Source organism: Callospermophilus lateralis, chromosome 4, assembly GCF_048772815.1.
Source record: "Callospermophilus lateralis isolate mCalLat2 chromosome 4, mCalLat2.hap1, whole genome shotgun sequence".
Classification (NCBI taxonomy): domain Eukaryota; kingdom Metazoa; phylum Chordata; class Mammalia; order Rodentia; family Sciuridae; genus Callospermophilus; species Callospermophilus lateralis.
In genome coordinates this window covers 79243762-79263090 of record NC_135308.1, presented here as the reverse complement: position 1 = coordinate 79263090, position 19329 = coordinate 79243762, and the positions used below count along the sequence as shown (strand labels likewise).

Here is a 19329-nt window from a genome sequence, read left to right as displayed (position 1 = left end):
CCAGTGTTCGAATCAAAATTTTGGACACAATCCTATTTATTCTGGATGATGCTCAATTCTACACATAGTTCAGGGAAGACACATCCATAAGAATATCCAAAATATTATGTTACCGAACTCTAACATGTGATTGTGCTCTGTTGGATAATACCATCCACATCTACAAAGTACCAAGGCAGAGGAGTCAGGTGTGGAGACCAATTTGCTTTTGCTGCCACAGTAATTCACAACCATCATCTTCGAGATTTCCAAGCTATTTAGAATAAGAAATAGTCCTTTTTTTAATCTGGTGGCTTAAAGTAGGAATCAACAGGTGCTGCTGGATACTCCTCATCAGGATTTTCTGCCATCATTTTCAGCTTTGCTTCAATGGCTTTAATCTTTGCAGTGACACATAGGTTAGACTGAGTAGGCTCAGTGCTTGAGGAAGGTTCAAGACTGATTGGAAGAATCTTGTCATTTTTGTTATGATCGTATCTCTTTACTTGAGCATGTGCCCATCGTACCACCAGCTTCTTAGACAGTGCCAGCTTGCCATTGAGACACTGGATGGCTGATTCTGCTTCCTGCTTAGTTTCAAAGTTAACAAAACAGTACCCTCAAGGCTGTCCCTCCAAAGCACCTGACTTGTGGAGGAGGAAGTCGAACTGCTTCACCTTACCAAACTTCTGGAGGAGTTTGAGGAGGTAGTATTCTGTGATTTTGGGGTCCGGGTTGCCAATCCATAATCTGTGCCCTTGCTGTGGAGAGCCCTCTGAAAGGATGGATGGGTTCTCCAAGGGAAGAGTTTTGGTTTCTGCTTCTATCAATCTCTATGAAATACTGGTGGCCTCGACATTGTAGCCTCAGCTCATGCCCCGAAAGCAGGTCCTAACTCCGGGTCTGACAGACATCTAGCTCGGTCTGCTTCAACACCCAAGTAGAATTTATTGTGATATATACTTGAGAATGCACATAACGTCATTTGGTCAATTTCATTCTGCAGTTCCTCCCCTTTCCCACTCCCTTCTCTATCTGCCTTCTTCTACTCCACTATTCTCCCTTCTATTTTCAAGACATCTCTCCCTTTTTAAAAAATTCTGTTTTTCTCTCTAGCTTTCACATGTGAAAGAAAACATTAAACCCTTCACATTCTGAGTCTGGTTTATTTCATAAGGTATGAAATTACCCATTTCTATCCATTCACCAGCAAATGACATAATTTCCTTTTCTATGGCTGAGTAGAACTACATTGTGTATATATCACGTTTTCTTTATCCATTCATCTGATGATGAACACTAGGCTGGTTTTACAACTCAGCAATTGTGAACCGTTCCACTATAAACTTTGGAATGTATATATCACTACAGTATCCTGAGTTTAACTCTTTTGCATAAATACCAACATGGGATGGCTAGCTCATATGGTGCTTCCATTCCTAATCTTTTGAGGAATCTCCTTAATGCTTATTAAAGGGATTGTACTATTAATAATATTGTGTAAAATATCTACTTGTACTGTTACTGAGTACTGTTGTACACTTTCTGAAAGTGGCACAGAAAGTGATTGTTAGCATACTGAAAAGTCTCATTGTTCTGTAATAAAAACCCACACATGAACAAATTTGTGTTAGCAAATTAATGTGTTTTATATAATTATTTAGATTACTTAGATATTTATCATATATGCATTATTGAACTTTACTGATCAAAATCCTAAAAACTGAAGGTCTGAATGAATAATGAAAAATGTTCTAACAGACATATCATAAATATAATTATTGTTTAAAAGTTTACACTTTTATCTTTCTCCCACACATTTGCTTGTTCTTAACAATTATGCTTAGACTGCTTATGAAAATTTTATGACATTTGATGAAGGTAGCCGCCATCTCCATTAGTTTTCCTGCTAAATGTGTGTATACCATTTTCCTGTTCGGCAGTCATCATCAGAGTGGGACTCTTAGAAAAGTTTATAGGTCCTTATTGTTATTGTTATCCTTGAGAATTAAGCTGCTGTTTGTTCCTTAGCATAAACTTCTGGCTTAAGACAGTTTGTTGGTACTTTCTGATATGGGGAAATCTTCTTTTACATGGGAATTTTAAGTCCTCCTTTAAAGGTAAAGAAGGAGAGTCAAAGTGCCTCTGGAGTGATGCAAGTGTAGAGTTGTCTCCAGTACAGAATTAATATTCTGCTTTTGAGCAGATTCAGAGAGGCAGTGGCAATGCTCTTACACTGCTTTTTCACATTTTTCCTAAAAAAAAAAAAAAAAAACTCTATGTAAAACTGCATGTCAGTGACTTCTCATTTGACCTTTGTTGTGACAGTTGTATATGAAGTATCAGAAATTACATTTCCATTCACACAGCTGTCCTTTGGTTGAACACAGAGTTGTGTGCTCTTATACTGTGCTCATATGACCCTTGAAGGTGACCAGTAAGAATAAACAACCATTCACATTAAATCAAAAAACCAAAATAGTCTTGTCTTCTAAAGTTCTACACAAGTGACATGAACTTGAAGAGCATTTTGGTAATTTTTATATTTCTGAGAATACTTATTTAACATATGTTTATTATATCATCATATATTATCATAATAACTGTAAATAATAAAAATAGCCAACAACAGAGGACTGCTTTAATAAGTTACAAGGCATACATATATGCATATTGTGGGCTGTTACACAGCCATTAAATTTTTTTGTTTTTTTTTTTTCAAATTTTGATTCATTATATATGACAGTGGAATGCATTACAGTTCATATTACATATATAGGGCACAATGTTTCATATCTCTGGTTGTATAAAAAGTATATTCACACCATTCATATCTTCATTCATGTACTTTGGATAATTATGGCTATCACGTTTCACCATAATTTTTAACCTCATGCCCCCTCTCTTCTCCTCCCACCCCTTTGCCCTATCTAGAGTTTGTCTATTCATCCCATGCTCCCCCTCCCTACCCCACTATGAATCAGCCTGATGCTGGTTGTTTTAATGAATAAAAATAGTAGCCATTATTGGGGCTGGGATTGTAGCTCAGTGGTAGAGTGCTTACCTGGCATGCGTGAGGCACTGGGTTCGATCCTCAGCACCACATTAAAAAAATAAAATAAAGATATTGTGTGTCCATCTACAACTAAAAAAAAAAAATTAAAAAATAATAATAATAGCCATTATTTATGTGGTTAGTATGTGACCAATACTGTTAGAACACTTCATGAACTAAATTTCTTTTTAAGGTCATATTTGTTGAGATATAACATATATGGTACAATTTGCCCTACTTAGTTTTATAGTTATATGAATTTTGACAGCAAAAATATAAAAAATGACAACATAATTATTCATATGGGTATATAGTACTACAGTCAAGATACAGAATATTTTACCTTGTTTCCTTTACTTCTTTTTTTAATGACACATAGAGAAACTAATTTTAATATATTTTCATTTATCCCAATGAATTACCAACATAATTTGCAAAGAAAATAATTGTTAGCAATATATTTCATGTTCATTTTATTTGAATTACTAAATTCTTTATAATCTAATATCTATTTAACACATAGCACACCTCAATTCAGACTAGGCACATTTCAAATACTCAGTAGCTTCATGTAACCAATGGCTGCCATTGGCTACATTGGCTCCTTTCTCCACTTTTAACCTTTTGGTGCAATATATGCTGTAGGCTGCATGATAAGTCCCCTTTTCATGTAGTTTCTTGTTGAGTTGCATGAGAAAGGGACACCAAAGAGATGAACTTGGAATATACAAAAGTAGAGCAAGGTGCTGTATTCCTCCCTATAAGACTTTTAGACTGTGAGTTGGTTTTTTCATGCTTTTCATGGGAATAACTTCAGTTAGCTCACCTTCTACTACAAGGTTTTTTCTTCTTTCACCTCCTACACCTCCAAGTGTACAGGAGGAAAGGTGCTTCACAAAATTTGTTGGTTTCCTTCAACCTTGCCCTTACCTTTGTAAATACCTTATTAAACAATTTTTACCCTGATTGATCTTTTTCATCCTTCAATCTTGAATAATGGTTTTTTAATTATAACAAAGTAAAATATACCTCATTTCAGACAAGATTGGGCGCATTCAGGGTGGTATGGCCGTAGACTATATACCTCATTTCATATCACAGGCAATGTATATACAAATACCAGATTAATTATATATTGAAATATAACATATAAAATGCTAAAACTTTTAAAGAAAATATTAGTGTTACTTTGTGAAGAGAAATGGAAAATAAGATATACAAAATAAAACTGAAAAATTAAATGATATTGTAGTTAAAATTTTTATGTGTAAAAATTTACCAAAAAGGGTTGAAAGAGACATGAACTTTATTACTAGTCATTTTTGTTTATTTTTGGTATTTAGCTTGACTTGGTTTCTCCTTTGGTTAGCTTTTCCTTTATTGCAGTTCTTCCCTTTGAAGATTTTCATTTCCTCTTCATGGAATATTTTGCCAAGAATGTTCTGTAGTGCAGCCTTTCTTGCTGTAAATTCTTTTAGCTTTTGTTTATCATGAAAGGTTTTTATTTCATCATCAAATTTGAAGCTTAATTTTACTGGATATAAGATTTTTGGTTGGCATCCATTATTTTTTAGAGCTTGGTATATATTTTTTCAGGATCTCCTGACTTTTGAGAGTCTGGGTTGGAAAATCTGCTGAGATCAAAATTGGTCTTCCCTTATAGGTAATCTGATTTTTCTCTTTTGCAGCCTTTAAAATTCTATCCTTATTCTATATTCTAGGCATTTTCGTTATAATGTGTTTTGGTGTAGATCTGTTTTTAATTTTGTACATTTGGTGTCCCATAGGCCTCTTGTATTTGATTTTCCAATTCATTCTTCATGCTCGGGAAATTTTCTGGTATTATTTTACTGAAGATATTGTGCATTTCTTCGGTTTGAATCTCTGAATCTTCCTCTATCCCAATAACTCTTAAATTTGGTCTTTTGATGATATCCCCTAATTCTTGGATATTCTGTTCATGGTTTCTTATCATCTTCAGTGTGAAGTCAACTTTATTTTCAAGACTGTATATTTTGTCTTCATTTTCTGAGGTCCTGTCTTCCAGTGATCTAGTCTGTTGATGATGTTATATACTGAGTTTTTTGATTGGCTTATTGTTTCTTTAATTTTTAAGGATTTCTGTTTGTTTACTTGTTTTTGTTTTGTTTTGTTTTGTTAGTATTTCTATCTCTTTCTTGAAGTAACCTCTTGCAATCTGCATTTGTTCTCTTATCTCTTTGTGTGACTGATGTTCACCTGTATTTGTTATTTTATCTCTTTGTTAGAATGATCAATTTTTGCCTGTATCTGCTCATCTAAGCCATTCTTTAATTCCCAAATTATTTTAGTTATGTATATTCCAAACTCCTTCTCTGACATTTCACCTACTGCACTACCTATGAATTCTATTGTTGTAGTATCTTGGTTTGTTTTGGGCACTTTCCTCTCTCATTTCTCATGATGTCTATGTTTCTTCTTCTCTTACAGTGTAGACCTGAGGTATTACAGCCTCTGCCCTATTGTCTTATAGTATCCCTGTAGGTTACCAATATCTCACCTTTAAGGGGGAGATTAATATTACAGCACTCAATGTACCCCAACATGCAGCCATATATCAGTTAACTTCTATTTTTACATTTATAGTTTTGTCACCATAATGAGAAATGATGAGTTCAGTTGTCTTCTACCATATAGTCAATAGGTTTGTATAGGGGTTTACAGTTTCTAATGGTAGAAAGGAGTCTGGAGGGTTGGCTCAGATGTTTATGAGGTAGGATGTGAGAATATGGAGGTATTAGATTATATGACAAGTGACAGGGTAATCATAAGAAGTTGGCTGTTAGTAGGAGAAACAAGAGGCAACCCCATGTGTGAGGTAGCTCTCTGCGCGGGCATGGAGTGGCTCTCTCTCTGGATCTCCAGGCTGCAGTGTCCACAGCCATTAAACTTTACATTAACCAGTAATTTTGGATAACATGGGGAAATGCTTACAATGCACCAAGTGAAAGAAGTGGCATACAAAGCTATTTATATAACACCATCTTATCACTGTTTTGTAAGTTTGTATGCAAAAAAAAAAGTAGAAAGCTATTAAAAAGTGGGTAAGGTTACAAGTGATTTTTATTTTATTCTTTACAGTGCTCCTTTATTTTTCCAAGTTTTCTATAATAAGCATGAATTGCTTGAATAATTAGAGAAGTATTAACTTAAATTACATCCATAATATGTCACTCAAGGGCGTGGAGACCTTCTGCTTATGCTGGTGCCTTCTAGCTCTCATTATTTCCTAAGCACATCAGATAATTAATGGCCATACCTTCATATTTTTCTTTTTAATATTCTGTTTGGAACATCTTCTAGGTAGCATTCTATGAAGTTCTTCTAGGTAGCATTTTGTGCAACTCTCCTAGTAAAAATGGATAGTTTTCTCAACTTTTTAAAAAAAAATTTTTCTTTTTAGATATACATGACAGTAGAGTATATTTTGATATATTATGATGAAACAGTATTTTTAAAGTTGAAAATTTCTCTCTTTGACCACAATAACCTTAAATTATTTTTCATTAGTATATTGATATCTCTAGAAAAGTTCAATTTCAAGATGAAAGAGAACCATAGTTCCTGGATTGAAATGGGTGCATTATTGCCTATTAGAACTTCTTCTACCTGAAGCCTCTTTACCGGAACCAGTTCATTTTCTGTAGGGACTTATGGTGGTAGAAACCAGCCTGACTTTTGAACCTAGGCAGAATCAAGAATGTTCGAATATATTTGGGCAACTCAAGCATGGCATTCATATTTGAGAAACGTCCCAGTGATGACCTCTGCAATGATTGGGTATGGTTTGAGTGCCCATCAAGGTTTCATGCATTGAAATTTAATCCTCATTAAGAGCATGATACATTTTACATGATACATCATTGGATACATTTTGATGATGACCTCTACAAGTTCAGAGAGAAGCAATGAGCACAGGGGGCTCCACACTTGTTTTCTTGTTGCTTCCTGTGGTCTTTATCTGGGATCTCCTTTGGATTACAATCCTTCTATTAGAACAGTTTAAAGATAACTTGAGTATTTAAAATTGTTGAGTTTGTCTCATCTCTCTGCCCTCAATCTATGTGTGTCCCTAGAGTTTCTTGTAAGAAACATATTGTTGAGTCTTTTTTTAAAATCCATTCACTCATATGTGACTTTTGATGAAAGTATTTAATCCATTTGGATTTGATGTAACTATTAGTAAGTAAGGACTTACAAAAGCCAGTTCATAATTTGGTTTTGAGTTTCATTAGGGTTCTTTTCTTCTTCTCTTCTTTACAGTTTCTCTTGTTAAGAGACTAACTCTAGTAAGTGTGTTTTGGTTTCTTCCTTATTAAGTTTTTCAATGACAGACTTTTGCTTGGTGACTACCTTGAGGCCTAAAAATCTATGTTATGACTACTACAAACTATTCTGAATAATAGCAACATAACATAATCTTTTAAAGATAAGACAGAAAAAGAAAAAAAGAAAGAGAAAATACACTAATAAAACATTATACTTGCAATCCATACCTCTCCACAGTTTGAATTTTTGATGTCCCAATTTATATATTTTCATGTTGCCTATCTCTTAACACATTGATGTAGTTATTGTTCATAATTGTTTTGTATTTTGGTCTTCATAGTAAAGATATCAATGGCTTATACATCGTGTTTACAATGTCACAGCATTTTCAATTTGTACAGTTACTCTTAGCAGTGAGCTTTATACCTTCTTGTGTCTTCTTCTTAGAAATAACAGTTTCTTTCATTTTGAGGAACTCCCTTTAGCACAGGTCTAATGGAGATGCATCATCTTGGTTTTTGCTTGTCTGGGAATGTTTTTATCTCTCCTTTATTTCAAAAGAACAGCATTTCTATATGCAAGATTATTGATTGGTGGGTGCTTTTCTTCATTACCATAAAAAATCTCAGGCCACACTTTCCTAGTCTGATAGGTTTCTATGGAGAAGTCTGCTCTTGTACAAGTTAGTGCACACACTTGTGGGGTTTTTTTATTATTATTATTCTCTTGCTGCCTTGAGAATTTTTAATATTCTCCTTGAGGTCTTAATGGCAATGTTACTTGATTTAGACTTGTTTGGATTAAATCTATCTGCTGCCATTTGACCTCCTTGTACCTTGGTATTAGTATCTATCTACAGCATTGGGAATTCTCTGTAGCAATCTCTTTGAATAGGTTTCTACACTTGAGCATTCTCAAGTCCATCTTGAATCCCAGTATCCTAAGCATTTGCTTTTAATGCTGACCTCTAGTTCTGATAAACTTTATTTATTCATCTTCTTTTTTTTCTTCTTTATTCTCTGTGTATTTTCAAACAGCCCACATTCGAGCTCACTATTTTTCTCTTTTTTTGTTTGATCTACCCTGCTGTTGATCACTTACTTATATGCTGTTGTTAATTTCATTTATTGTATTTTTTGGTTCATTCAATTCTGTTTGTTTGTTTGTTTTTTAACTACTTGCATCTCTCTGTTAATTTTTTCTGTTAGAATTTTGAATTATTTCTCTGTGTTCTTTTGAAGCTCGCTGAGTTTCCTTTAAAATATCTCTGTTAAATTCCCTATCTAAGACTTTGGTCATACTAGATACTATCTGGTCAGTTTCTGGTAATTTATTTTGACATGTTAGACTAGGCAGCAACTCCCTGAATGTTCTGGATGTTTGTTGATTTGTGACATAGTCTGCACATTGAAGAATTAGGTATTTTATTTCAGTCTTTATAATCTGGCAATTTTTGACTGTGTTTTCTTAAATTCAACTATGCTGTTTCTTTTATCTGTGCCTATAGTAACATCTGCTGTTTTAGATGTCAGTGGTGGCATAAATACAAGTTTGTTGTGGATTTGCTTTGGTATTTTGTCAATATTTCAGAAGAAGAGGACAATTCAAGTCCAGGTTAGCCCCTAATCTCTGGTTGTTGTATTCTGAATAAATTAGGTAAACATCAAAAAATACTAAATACTAAAAAACACTAAAATACTAAAAAATACTCCTTTCAAGTCCCCTGGGGCAAGTGAAGCACAAATATTCCTCATCAACACTCACTTGCCTGTGATTTAGCAAAGCAGAATTCTGTTCTGCTCTGGGAAGAATTACCTTGGAGTGACTAGCCCCAAGCCACTATACCAGACCTGTGGCCATGAATGCCATAATTCTGTCACATCAAGAGTCCACATCCCACTGATATCAGTGCAGTACTAGGTAAAAATAAGACACACCCTTTATTGGCTTTCTACTGCCTAAGTATGTTTGTGGGCCAGAGCACTACAGTCAATCAGGTCAGATTGTACTGAATGACTGAGGCCACATGTGTCAATCTGACACCAGTCTTGTTTAAGAGGCTCAACTATAGGAACTGGCCTATGGAGTGTGAGTTTTTAGAATCTGCCCATTATCAAGTTGAATAAGTCTGGACATGAATTCCAAGGTAGTGTTGTGCCTAATACCATGTTATACCCTCAGTAAATGGAGTTTTGCTGCATACGCTCTGCTGCCAAAATTTTCAGTAGTGTTAGTGAAGGCAGTGCCCTGACCTCCAAGTCTGTCACTAAGCTAGGTTGTACTGGCATTTCAAAAGCTGCAGGAACCTGCACAATCCATGAGTCTGGCCAAGTCTAAGAATGAAAATAATTTAGCAGGCCAAAACTTGGCTCTGATCCACTGGCAAGGGGGTATTTGTATAATGTAAGGCACATCTCCAGGCTGGATTTTGCAGGATCTGGCCTAGGCATAGTGTTCTTTTATGTCTTTCCAGTGCTGGGTCTCAACATGGTACATCTGACACTAAGCCCCAAAGCAAAATCTTGTGCTGCCTTTCATGCCCTTCTTCCCAAGATGGAAGAGTCTTACATCATACTCATTATCTAAGTGGAGGAGGAGTGGTAGAGTGGTCCTTTGACCACCTTGCTATTGTAATTATAGCCTCTTAGCTTGCTACAGGAGTCATGGGGATCTACTTGGAAATAGGTTTTACCAAGCCATGTGTAGTACTGGGTTTCAGGTCTAAAGCCTGAACTTAATTGCTTCTCTCTCCCACAGATTGAAAGTGTCTCTGTCCCAGCATAGCGGCATTGAGTTAGGGAAGGAGTGATATCAAAATCTCTTTTCTTCCTGACTTTTTCAATGTTTTTTTTTTTTCTTGTTATTATACTAAAACCGGTCGCTGTGGTCTTACTGGGTTTTCTTAGTTCTTGAGAAAGCAGTTTGGTGCTTTACTAGCTAGCTATTCAACTTGGTGTGTCTGTGGACAGATGGTTGCTGGAGAATCTAGCTCAGCCACTATCTTATTCCACCTCTTCTTTTTGTCCAGAATGAGAGGGCTTAAAGGTAATATAGTTTAAAGGGATGGTCCCAGTTCCATCTGGGATCTGAGAACTTGCTATCCAGGGATAGATGCTCTACAGAGCCTAGCAGAACAAGCCTGAAATGCTTCTGTTGTGGCTCAGGGGGTTGAGGTCTGACTTGGGCTTAATATCTAGGAAGCACAGGATGTAAACCATGACAGAATTTGCATAAGTTTGTCCTAATACTTTACTGATAAGCAGATGCTCTCTTTAACAATAAAAACATGAAAGTGGAGGGGAAAAAACATCTAAGAAGAATATGACAAAATAGGTCTGGGGATGTGGCTCAGTGGTAGAGCACTCGCCTAGCACGTGCGAGGCCCTGGGTTCGATCCTCAGCACCACATAAAAAAAATAAATAAACAAAATAAAGGTATTGTGTACAACTAAAAAATAAATATTAAAAAAGAAGAATATGACAAAATAAAGTGTCACACGTAAGTCTGCATCCTCACTGAAGTGCTAATAATGATTCCAATGCCTTGACATAAGAGACTCAGCTTATTTTCTAGATATACAGAGAAGCCTGACACCTCCAAGTAGGTCTGCCTCCTTAAAGTATTTTAATCTCAAAAATGAAGCACAATGTCTCCTGCAGAAGCAAAGACTCAAGAAAAATACTGCTGCTTCCTTATAACTTAAGTAAACCAAGTTCCACTTCCAGAAAGATAGATTTTATTTTGTACTTTGCTCTGTTCCTCCAAGTACTACTAAAATCCCTGGATTTATTTTTTTATATATAGAAAAAACCATAAGGAGATTCGGAAAGATGGGGAGAATGAGGTATTAGGGACCAAGGAGAATACAAGATGGTGAGTTTTGTTTTATTTTTGGCTTAAAAGTCACAGACACATAGCTGAAGAAAACAGGAATAAAGAAATGCTAATGGTCACAGATGAAAAAAGCCCCAACAAATGCCTATTGTTTTCAACCAAAGGACCAGGAAGCAGAGAGGTTGGACAGACAGAAACACTTTGACAGCCAAACACCTCAGAAAAAGCCATGACCTTAAGAGTGGAGCTTAGAACTCCATGCTGTAAGGCAGAAAGAGGACGCTTCAACCTTTCACCAAGTGGAGTAAGAGAAGAACTAAGAGGGATGAGCCCCTCACTTTTTCCTCACTGTATATGATCACTGAATAACAGGTAGGAATCCTGGATCCTGTCACAAACTAGCCATAATAAAGCACCCCTCCTTCCATCCTGGAGTGGTTTTAGTGGAGCCCACTTGGGAAGCAGTAACAACATTCTCCCACCTCATAGAAGAATGGTTTCTCTTCCCCTACACAGAAGTAGAGGGGAGTCAGAATGTGATCCCATACAAAGCAGTAAGAAATAAGATGGCTTATAATCCAGAGAAATTAATTTCTTGCAGTTCTGGGGGCTGTAAGTGGGAGATCAGGGTACCTACTGGGGGGGTTCTGAGAAGGACCCTCTTCTGCATTGGAGGCAGGTATCCTCTCATTGTGTCCTCAGTGGGAAAGAGCAGAGAAAGGAGGGTGAGGAATCCCAAGTCTCCTCATTTTTTTATTAAGGCACTACTGTTGACACACAATCTCCACCTGCTTTACAAATGGCCCCCTTCGAAATACCTTCATATTGAGTTGAGATTTCAATTGATGAATTTTAAGGAACACAGACATTCAGTCTGTACCACCAACCAAGAGAAGCAACGAAACCATACCAAGATGCCTCATAATCAAATATCTGATAATAAAGACGATGAAAATCTTAAAAGATAGTAGAGCAAAGGAGTTTTTCTACAGGAAGGGGGCAACATAAATGAAAGCAGAAAGCATCAGAAAAACATGAAAGCCATAGGAAGAAGCATTTTATTTTCAAAGTGTTAAAATAAAAGAACTTTCAATACTGATTTCTGTATTTGGTGAATTTATTTTTCAGGAATGAAAGGAATGTAAAGATGATATGAAGGAAAACTAAGGGAATTTGTCAAAAGCAGACCTAACTTCAAATAATGACTAAAGACAATTTTCCAATCTTTAAGAAATTGTTTTTCAAAATCTTGAAACAAGAAGGGGAAAAAAAAGGAATAGAAAATATATGCCTAGCAAGCCAATATTTACTTCTTTTCCAGACATTTTAGTCCTTTGATGATATTTGGCATTATTTCCTCATTTCAGAAGAAGGAATAAAAGCTAAATATAATTGGATGACTCTTCTAAGGTTGTACATTTATAAGCATCATCATAGTTAGGAAATATGAGACAGAGGGGGTGGGGAGGGGGAAGGGAGGGAGGGAAAGAAAGAAATAGAAATGAGGGATGTGCCTTGTTCATGAGAAAACTTTTAATTAATTCCATACATTTAGGACAGTATTGGAATATAATTTGCTATTATCTGTAAATGTTATTTGGGTTATTTAAACATTTTAGGCTTTTGCAAATAAGGACCAAATCTCGTTATTTGGCGCTAACTCCAGGTAACTCTCAGTCTGCTGAAGTTTTACTTTTGTTGCTATGGTTGTTGTTGTTTTATGGTGTGCAAAGCATGAAAATCTTACCACATGAGTAAGAGTCAGATATAAAATGAGAAAAGGCAGTAGCTTGAGAGAAGGAGTAGCAGAATGAGAACCACTGCTTTGCATCCCTCTCACTCCCAGTACTGGGGATTGAATGCAGAGAGGGCTTCACCACTGAACTACATTCCCACCATTATTATTTTGAAATGAGTTCTTGCTGAACTATGCAGATAGCCTCAAACTTACGATTCTCCTGCCTCTGTCTCATGAGTCACTTTGATTACAGGAGTGTGCCACCATGCCTGCAGGACTGCTGCTTATTCATGGAGCTTTAAATCCATTTTACTCCTCCTCAGTCTAAACATAGGATCTTGGAAGAAGCCTGCACAAAAGAAGGATTCCAAAACTTAAGAAAAATTTTTTAACTTAAAATTTTAAAAATTTAACTTTATAGAAAAATTTTTAAAAATTTTTAGGAAAAGGAATTCATCTGCAGGAGGATCTTTGTCTGGAGATGAGGAGAAACAGAGTAAATGACTCTGATTTTAGCCAAATAATTATTCAGAAAAATATTATTTTCTTGTCTTGCTTGTTAACGTAACCCAAGACATTTCCCTTAATCATTTCCAGAAATAAGAACTTTTGCTTCTTCTCTGAGCCTAATTCCCTCCCACCCTTTAAGCAAGTATATATCAGGAAAGTGGTAAAGCAAGAATGCAGGCCCTGGGCCTGGCTGCCTCCCAGACAATAATGGCCTTTTAAAAACAGCCTTGTCCTTGTCCCATCATCTCATCTGAAACAGTGAGGGGGTAATGATAATCAGAACTAGCTAGTAAGATGGTTATGATTAAATGGAATGCAGTAAATTCTGGGTAAATGTCCTCTGTTATACTCAGCCTTGGAAAGAATAAGTTGGTAGAATATTAATAGCCCCAAAGGGAGAGAACCAATATGCTTAAGAAAAGATTATACAAGTGGTCATATTTGGGATATATTTAGAAGGTAGAGTCAATTGAATTTGCTTATGAGCCATGTGTGAGGGAGAAAGAAATTAAAGTGATACCCTATACTGAACAATTTGTGAAACAACTATCATTAACTGAAAAAAGCATTGGATGTGTTTTTTCCCCTTTCCTGAGTTCCTATATTTAAATCCTAACTCCAGTTCTTCACAAAATGATTATACTTAGAAAACTTGTCTTTATCAAGATGATTAAGTTAAAATTAGCCTTTGAGGACAGGCCCTAACCCAATTTTTCCTGTGTTGTGGTAAAAAGAGCACATTTAGTCACAGAGAGAAACAGTGGGGCTGCTTGTGCACAGAGGAAGCCCCACAGGAGAACACAGTAGAGATGACACAGAAATAAGAGAGGAGGAGAGGGCCTTGGAAAAACTGAATTTTCTGACAATTTAATCTTGGATTTTTACTCTACAAAGTTGTATGGAAATAAATTTCTTTTACTAAGTCCACAAATTAGTAGTTCGGTTTTTTTGTTGTTGTTGTTTGGTTGGTTTTTGTTTTTGTTTTTGTTTTGCAATCATATTAGGAGGTGGAAATCAAGTCTGTTTGTGAAATTAAGTACAAAATACATATTCCAGGAAAGTGGGTTGCTTCAGGGCTTTTACTCACCTAAAGGTCCCCAAGAGCATGCTGCAGATTTGCTCAATCTTCAACCCCACCTTTTTGACAGTCTTTCCTCTCAACTCTTCCATAACCTTGGTTTGGTAGTGTCTGCTGAGTTCACAGGTGATATTTTTCTTTTATGACACTTTAATCCCATTAAAGCATTGCTGACACTGAAGAAGGTCAGGAAAACCATGGCCCTGTGGCAGGACCTACCAGGCCAAAGCCCCCCACTTCCATAGCAGCCCACACAGGATGTGAGCACTTCCTTCCGGCTCTTCCCTATGCTTCTTCTCTCTCAGCTTCCTTTCCCACCTGAAGGTCAACCACCAGCCACCTGATGAAAACCACTCTTCTCCAGATTTCCTTCACAAATAGAGAAAGAAGTAGCCATAAACATTCATCCCTAGTAACATAGAGGGATCTCCAGACACAAATAAATGTTCCCTGCCTCTCATAAGACCCGTAAGCACAGCTAGAACCATTCAGCTTTCCCCACAGGCAGCAAAGTGTCAACTACATCTACAGTCCCTTTCTTAATATAGTCATGGCTGTGCCAGCACAGCACAACAGCACAGTCATCCTGCAAGAGTCATATTATCTGTAGTCAATACCATTTTTTAGAATATTCTCTGCACCCTTACAGAGAGGGCTGCAATAGACACTCATGAGCAGAGCATGAGACCCAGTCTTCCATAATGGACAAGGGCCCTGTCTTTAGGATCTCCAGTCACATGAGCATCCCTACATTACCTCCAGCCAAACTCTCCTTTAATTACCACCAGTTCTGCAGTAAACAATCATTTGAGAGGTAACAGGGATTAAATGAAGAAAAGCAGCTGGTTAAGAAAGATCTTTGTAGATTTCTATGAAAAAACAAGCCAATAACTACTAAATATAACAGAATCAAGAGTAGAAGGATAGAGATCAGCAATGAAAATACCCAAGGAAGACCTATTAGAAACATAATATCTTCTTACCAAATCTTGAAAATAACACATAGCAAAGAATAAAATAGAAAACAACTTGGAGATCATCTAAAGGACTTCTACCCAAATGCACGAGAAAATAAACCAGATTCAAGATGATAAACAGAGGGAGTATTGGTTTAGAACATAAAATATCAACAAATAAAATTCAGAAGGAGAGCAGGATAGAATAAGCATCAAATACTGTAGATAAAGTTCTGTGTGGTAAAGACTGCTCAGAGAAACTGTGTATCTGATTAAAACAGAAGGTGAATGCAATGCAGTATAACTACTGAAGGTGATGTCAGACTCTCTATTCAACAATTATGGCCAATTAGTATTTTGCTCTATTCCATTATTTCAGTACATTCGCAAATTTGGTAGGAGCTTTGAAGAAGTCTGATAGTCTTGAAAGAGTGCATTACTTCCAGGAACTGTGTATTCCTGTTGCTCTTCTGTGGAAATCCCATGGTGGTTTCTGTGACTACTTCAGCTGTCATAACCCCCAAGAATTATAATAAGCACAGTATTTTTAGGATATTTGTCCCTACAACAATATTTTCCTTATTAGAACAACCCAGTGAGCCCTGGATAATATTTTTGGGTTTGAGGCAGCTGTGGAAGTTCAACCTTGCCCTTGGCTTGGTGGGTCCTGGCACTGGACAGGTGATTCTATTGATGGGTCCCTTTTCCTAACCTTGTGTTCACTGAGATATGTATATTCATGTGTATTCATGTGGTTTCCTAAACCCTTACAGACTTGAACAGGAATGACCTGGATATTATCAAAATTCATCAGAATATTATACACTTGGGAATACACGTATCTTGGTGGTAGATAGAGTTTGGGCCATAATAACTTTCAAAGGTATTAACCATTTTCTCTTTTTCTATAGGATCAGGGCTGACATGACTATACACATTTGTGCGCACACACACACACACACGCGCGCACACGCGCGCACACACACACAAAACCAGCACAAAATTATGAGAAACATGGAACATCAGAGTTTTTACAAAAAGTATAAGTCACGTCCACATTCCATGTCAAAGCCTTAGAAATTAAGGTACATTTGAAACAGGAAAAAAAAATCTGTTTTTACCAGAGGAATGGTAAGGTAAATTTTCCATTTGCAGAAATATCTTTCTATGCTATGAATAATACACATGAAGGTGGGAGGCCTGATACAGGGAATTCTAGTTGCAAAGACATCACTGTAATCAGACAGTAGATGCTGGCAGCCTTGCTGTACTGTGGATATGTAACTGTGCTATTTCACAGAGTCATGAAATAAATTTGACTCTCTACATAAGAGATAATATCAGGGCCCAATTTTTTATTAATCTCCTACAACATTCAACATTTCATTGTGCTGTGAGCAGTGTTTAACATTGTTCCCAATTGTTTGCTGCTCTTGGGAAAGCATGTTAGTATAAGCAAAAAATATATTGAGGAAAATGACTAAAGGAATTCTAAAATAAATCATTGAAACACTCAGAATACTTAACAAATATCAGCACTAAGGTATGAGGGATGCTTGAGAGGACCAAAAGGGCTTTGATTGCTTACTTGTTTGAAATTAGTCTATTTGTACCATGTGGTTGAGATGCAGTGTAGCAACCACCCAGCCACTCCCTCAAAGCTTCCTGCCTTGCCAACAACATCATAGACAATGACTAAGGGGTTCACTTATGGGATGTACAGGTTGGGGTTGGAAGTGATCTTTCCCTATAGGACACCTATGAGACCTGAGATTGGTGACTAACTTTTCACTTTATCCTGTTCTCATTTCTTAGATTCCAGCTATGAAGACTTATTCCCTATCATCAGGTAAGGCCCAATTCATGCTCAACCAAACTTCTTTTCCTCACGAATGTCTTAGTTCTCCAGTGTCTTATTATCATCATTTACTTAGGTTAATAATGAATGAGTGCTAGTTTCCCCAAAGACATACGTAAATATTCTCCAACCTCGATTCTGGGGACCAAGAGCACTATCTTGAACAACTTACAGGCCTGGCTCCTTGATAACAGGTTTATTTTTCTCGCTCCCTCCCAGAAAAGTGACCGTTGGAAGATAACACACAAATACACAGTGTCCTAATTCTGACTCCTATGTGGTACAGAGAGTCCCTCAACAGCTTCTTCCTTCCCCAATCATCCCTTTTAGAATTATATGGTTTCATGATGAAATGCACAGAAATAAGTATCTGTGTATCTTTTTTCTGGATTTCTCCACTCAGCTGTGTGCCACAGGTAAACAGTGAATTCCCCCATCAACTGTCACTTTGTCTTTCTCTTCTCTCCCTCAAGATTTCTCATTGTGGGTCTAGGATGCTGAATAAGTAACTCATTTCAACATTTTGGCTTAGATATCCAGACTTGGTTTCACAGGCAGCAAGTTAGCACCATGTTGCAAAATATAACTGGTGACATAACTGAGATTTATAATCCTTTCACTTTGCTTCTCCCTTGTCCTGGGGAAACAATTTCTGGGAATGGCAAGGTAGTCAAAACTTTATTCTTCAGCACATTCAAAGGTACATGATTGTCCCAGGAACACAGATATGAAGCTTTCCATATCATCCATATTTGGATTGAAAGGAGATCTTTATGAGGTTGCTGTAGATACAGGAGAGGTTAGCTGTTCAGAGGCAAGTTCTGGAACAAAGTGTCTGTGTGACAGGATCAGAGAGGTACACAATGAGGAGGTTCTTCCACCACTGATGCCATTTACTCTTGTGCTGTACCCACACAGAGGCTGAGGACCTAAGCCAGAGCTCCGAACAAGTCCCTCACAGACCACCTCCTGGAGGACGCCCACCCAGACCCCCTGCTGATGGTGGAGATGACAATGAAGATGAAGATGAAGGTGATGACTCAGAGCAGGGACCACCAGAAGGAGGCAATCAGCAGCAGCCAGGTCGTCCCCCTCATCCTGGACAGCAGCAGGGACCTCCCCAATAAGGAGGCCAGCAGCAGCCAGATAGCCCCCCTCATCCTGGAAACCAGCAGGGACCACCCCAAAAAGGAGGCCAGCAGTAGCCAAATGGCCCCCCTCATCCTGGTAACCAGCAGGGACCACTTCTAAAAAGGAGGCTAACAGCAGCCAAATGGTCCCCCTCATCCTGGTAACCAGCAAGGACCACCCCAACAAGGAGGCCAACAGCAGCCAAATGGGCCCCCTCATCCTGGTAACCAGCAGGGACCACCGCAAAAAGGAGGCCAGCAGCAGTAGTCAAATGGCCCCCTTTCTGGTAAACAGCAGGGACCTCCCCAGTCAGAAGGTAATTAGTAGCAACCTGTCCAATAACATCCCAGATGTCCCAAAGGGATATTCCATATACAGCTGTTCAAAACAAATCAACCCAATAATCTGGAACTCAGTGATAAATCTGATTTATGTTCAGTCTCCAGCAAAGAACTTCACACCTCAGTGAAGTTCAATGTGGCAACCAGTCATTTGGGTGTACTTTGAAATTGTATGGTCTTGAACCATTTGTAAATATCTCTATTCAAGATATTCTTGAAGAGCAGTAAGACTTTTCTTTTTAATAAATTCTCCAAGAAAATCATTTCAAGGAGCACTACCCCAAAATGTTATTTTTCCTAATAATTACCTACTTTCACTGCTGCTGTTTTTAAGAAATGGAGCTGTGTTCTTTCTTTGGTTCTTACCCTCTTTTTTTCTGTAACTCTTTTTTTTAAATTATTATTATTTTCATTTTTCCTTCCTTTTTTTAAGCACTTGTCTGTGCTTTGCAAACAGAATCAAGACATCAACAAAGATCAGCTTCTCTGAAGAAAAGCATTTCTATAAAACAAAGACAGCTACATGTTTTGCTGCCATTA

At 37.2% G+C, this 19329-nt stretch overlaps 1 protein-coding gene and 1 pseudogene across 1 annotated transcript in view; one reads left to right on the top strand and one right to left on the bottom strand.

The window, feature by feature from the left end:
- Nucleotides 1–18715, top strand: part of LOC143398375 (uncharacterized) — an 81656-nt gene extending 62941 nt beyond the window's left edge. The window contains 2 exon segments of the mRNA XM_076855333.1: nt 18468–18511; nt 18576–18715. Coding sequence (XP_076711448.1) covers nt 18468–18511; nt 18576–18715 — 184 coding nt within the window.
- LOC143641621 (putative RNA-binding protein 18 pseudogene) lies at nt 258–15974 on the bottom strand (annotated as a pseudogene).
- Nucleotides 18716–19329: the final 614 nt, after the last annotated feature.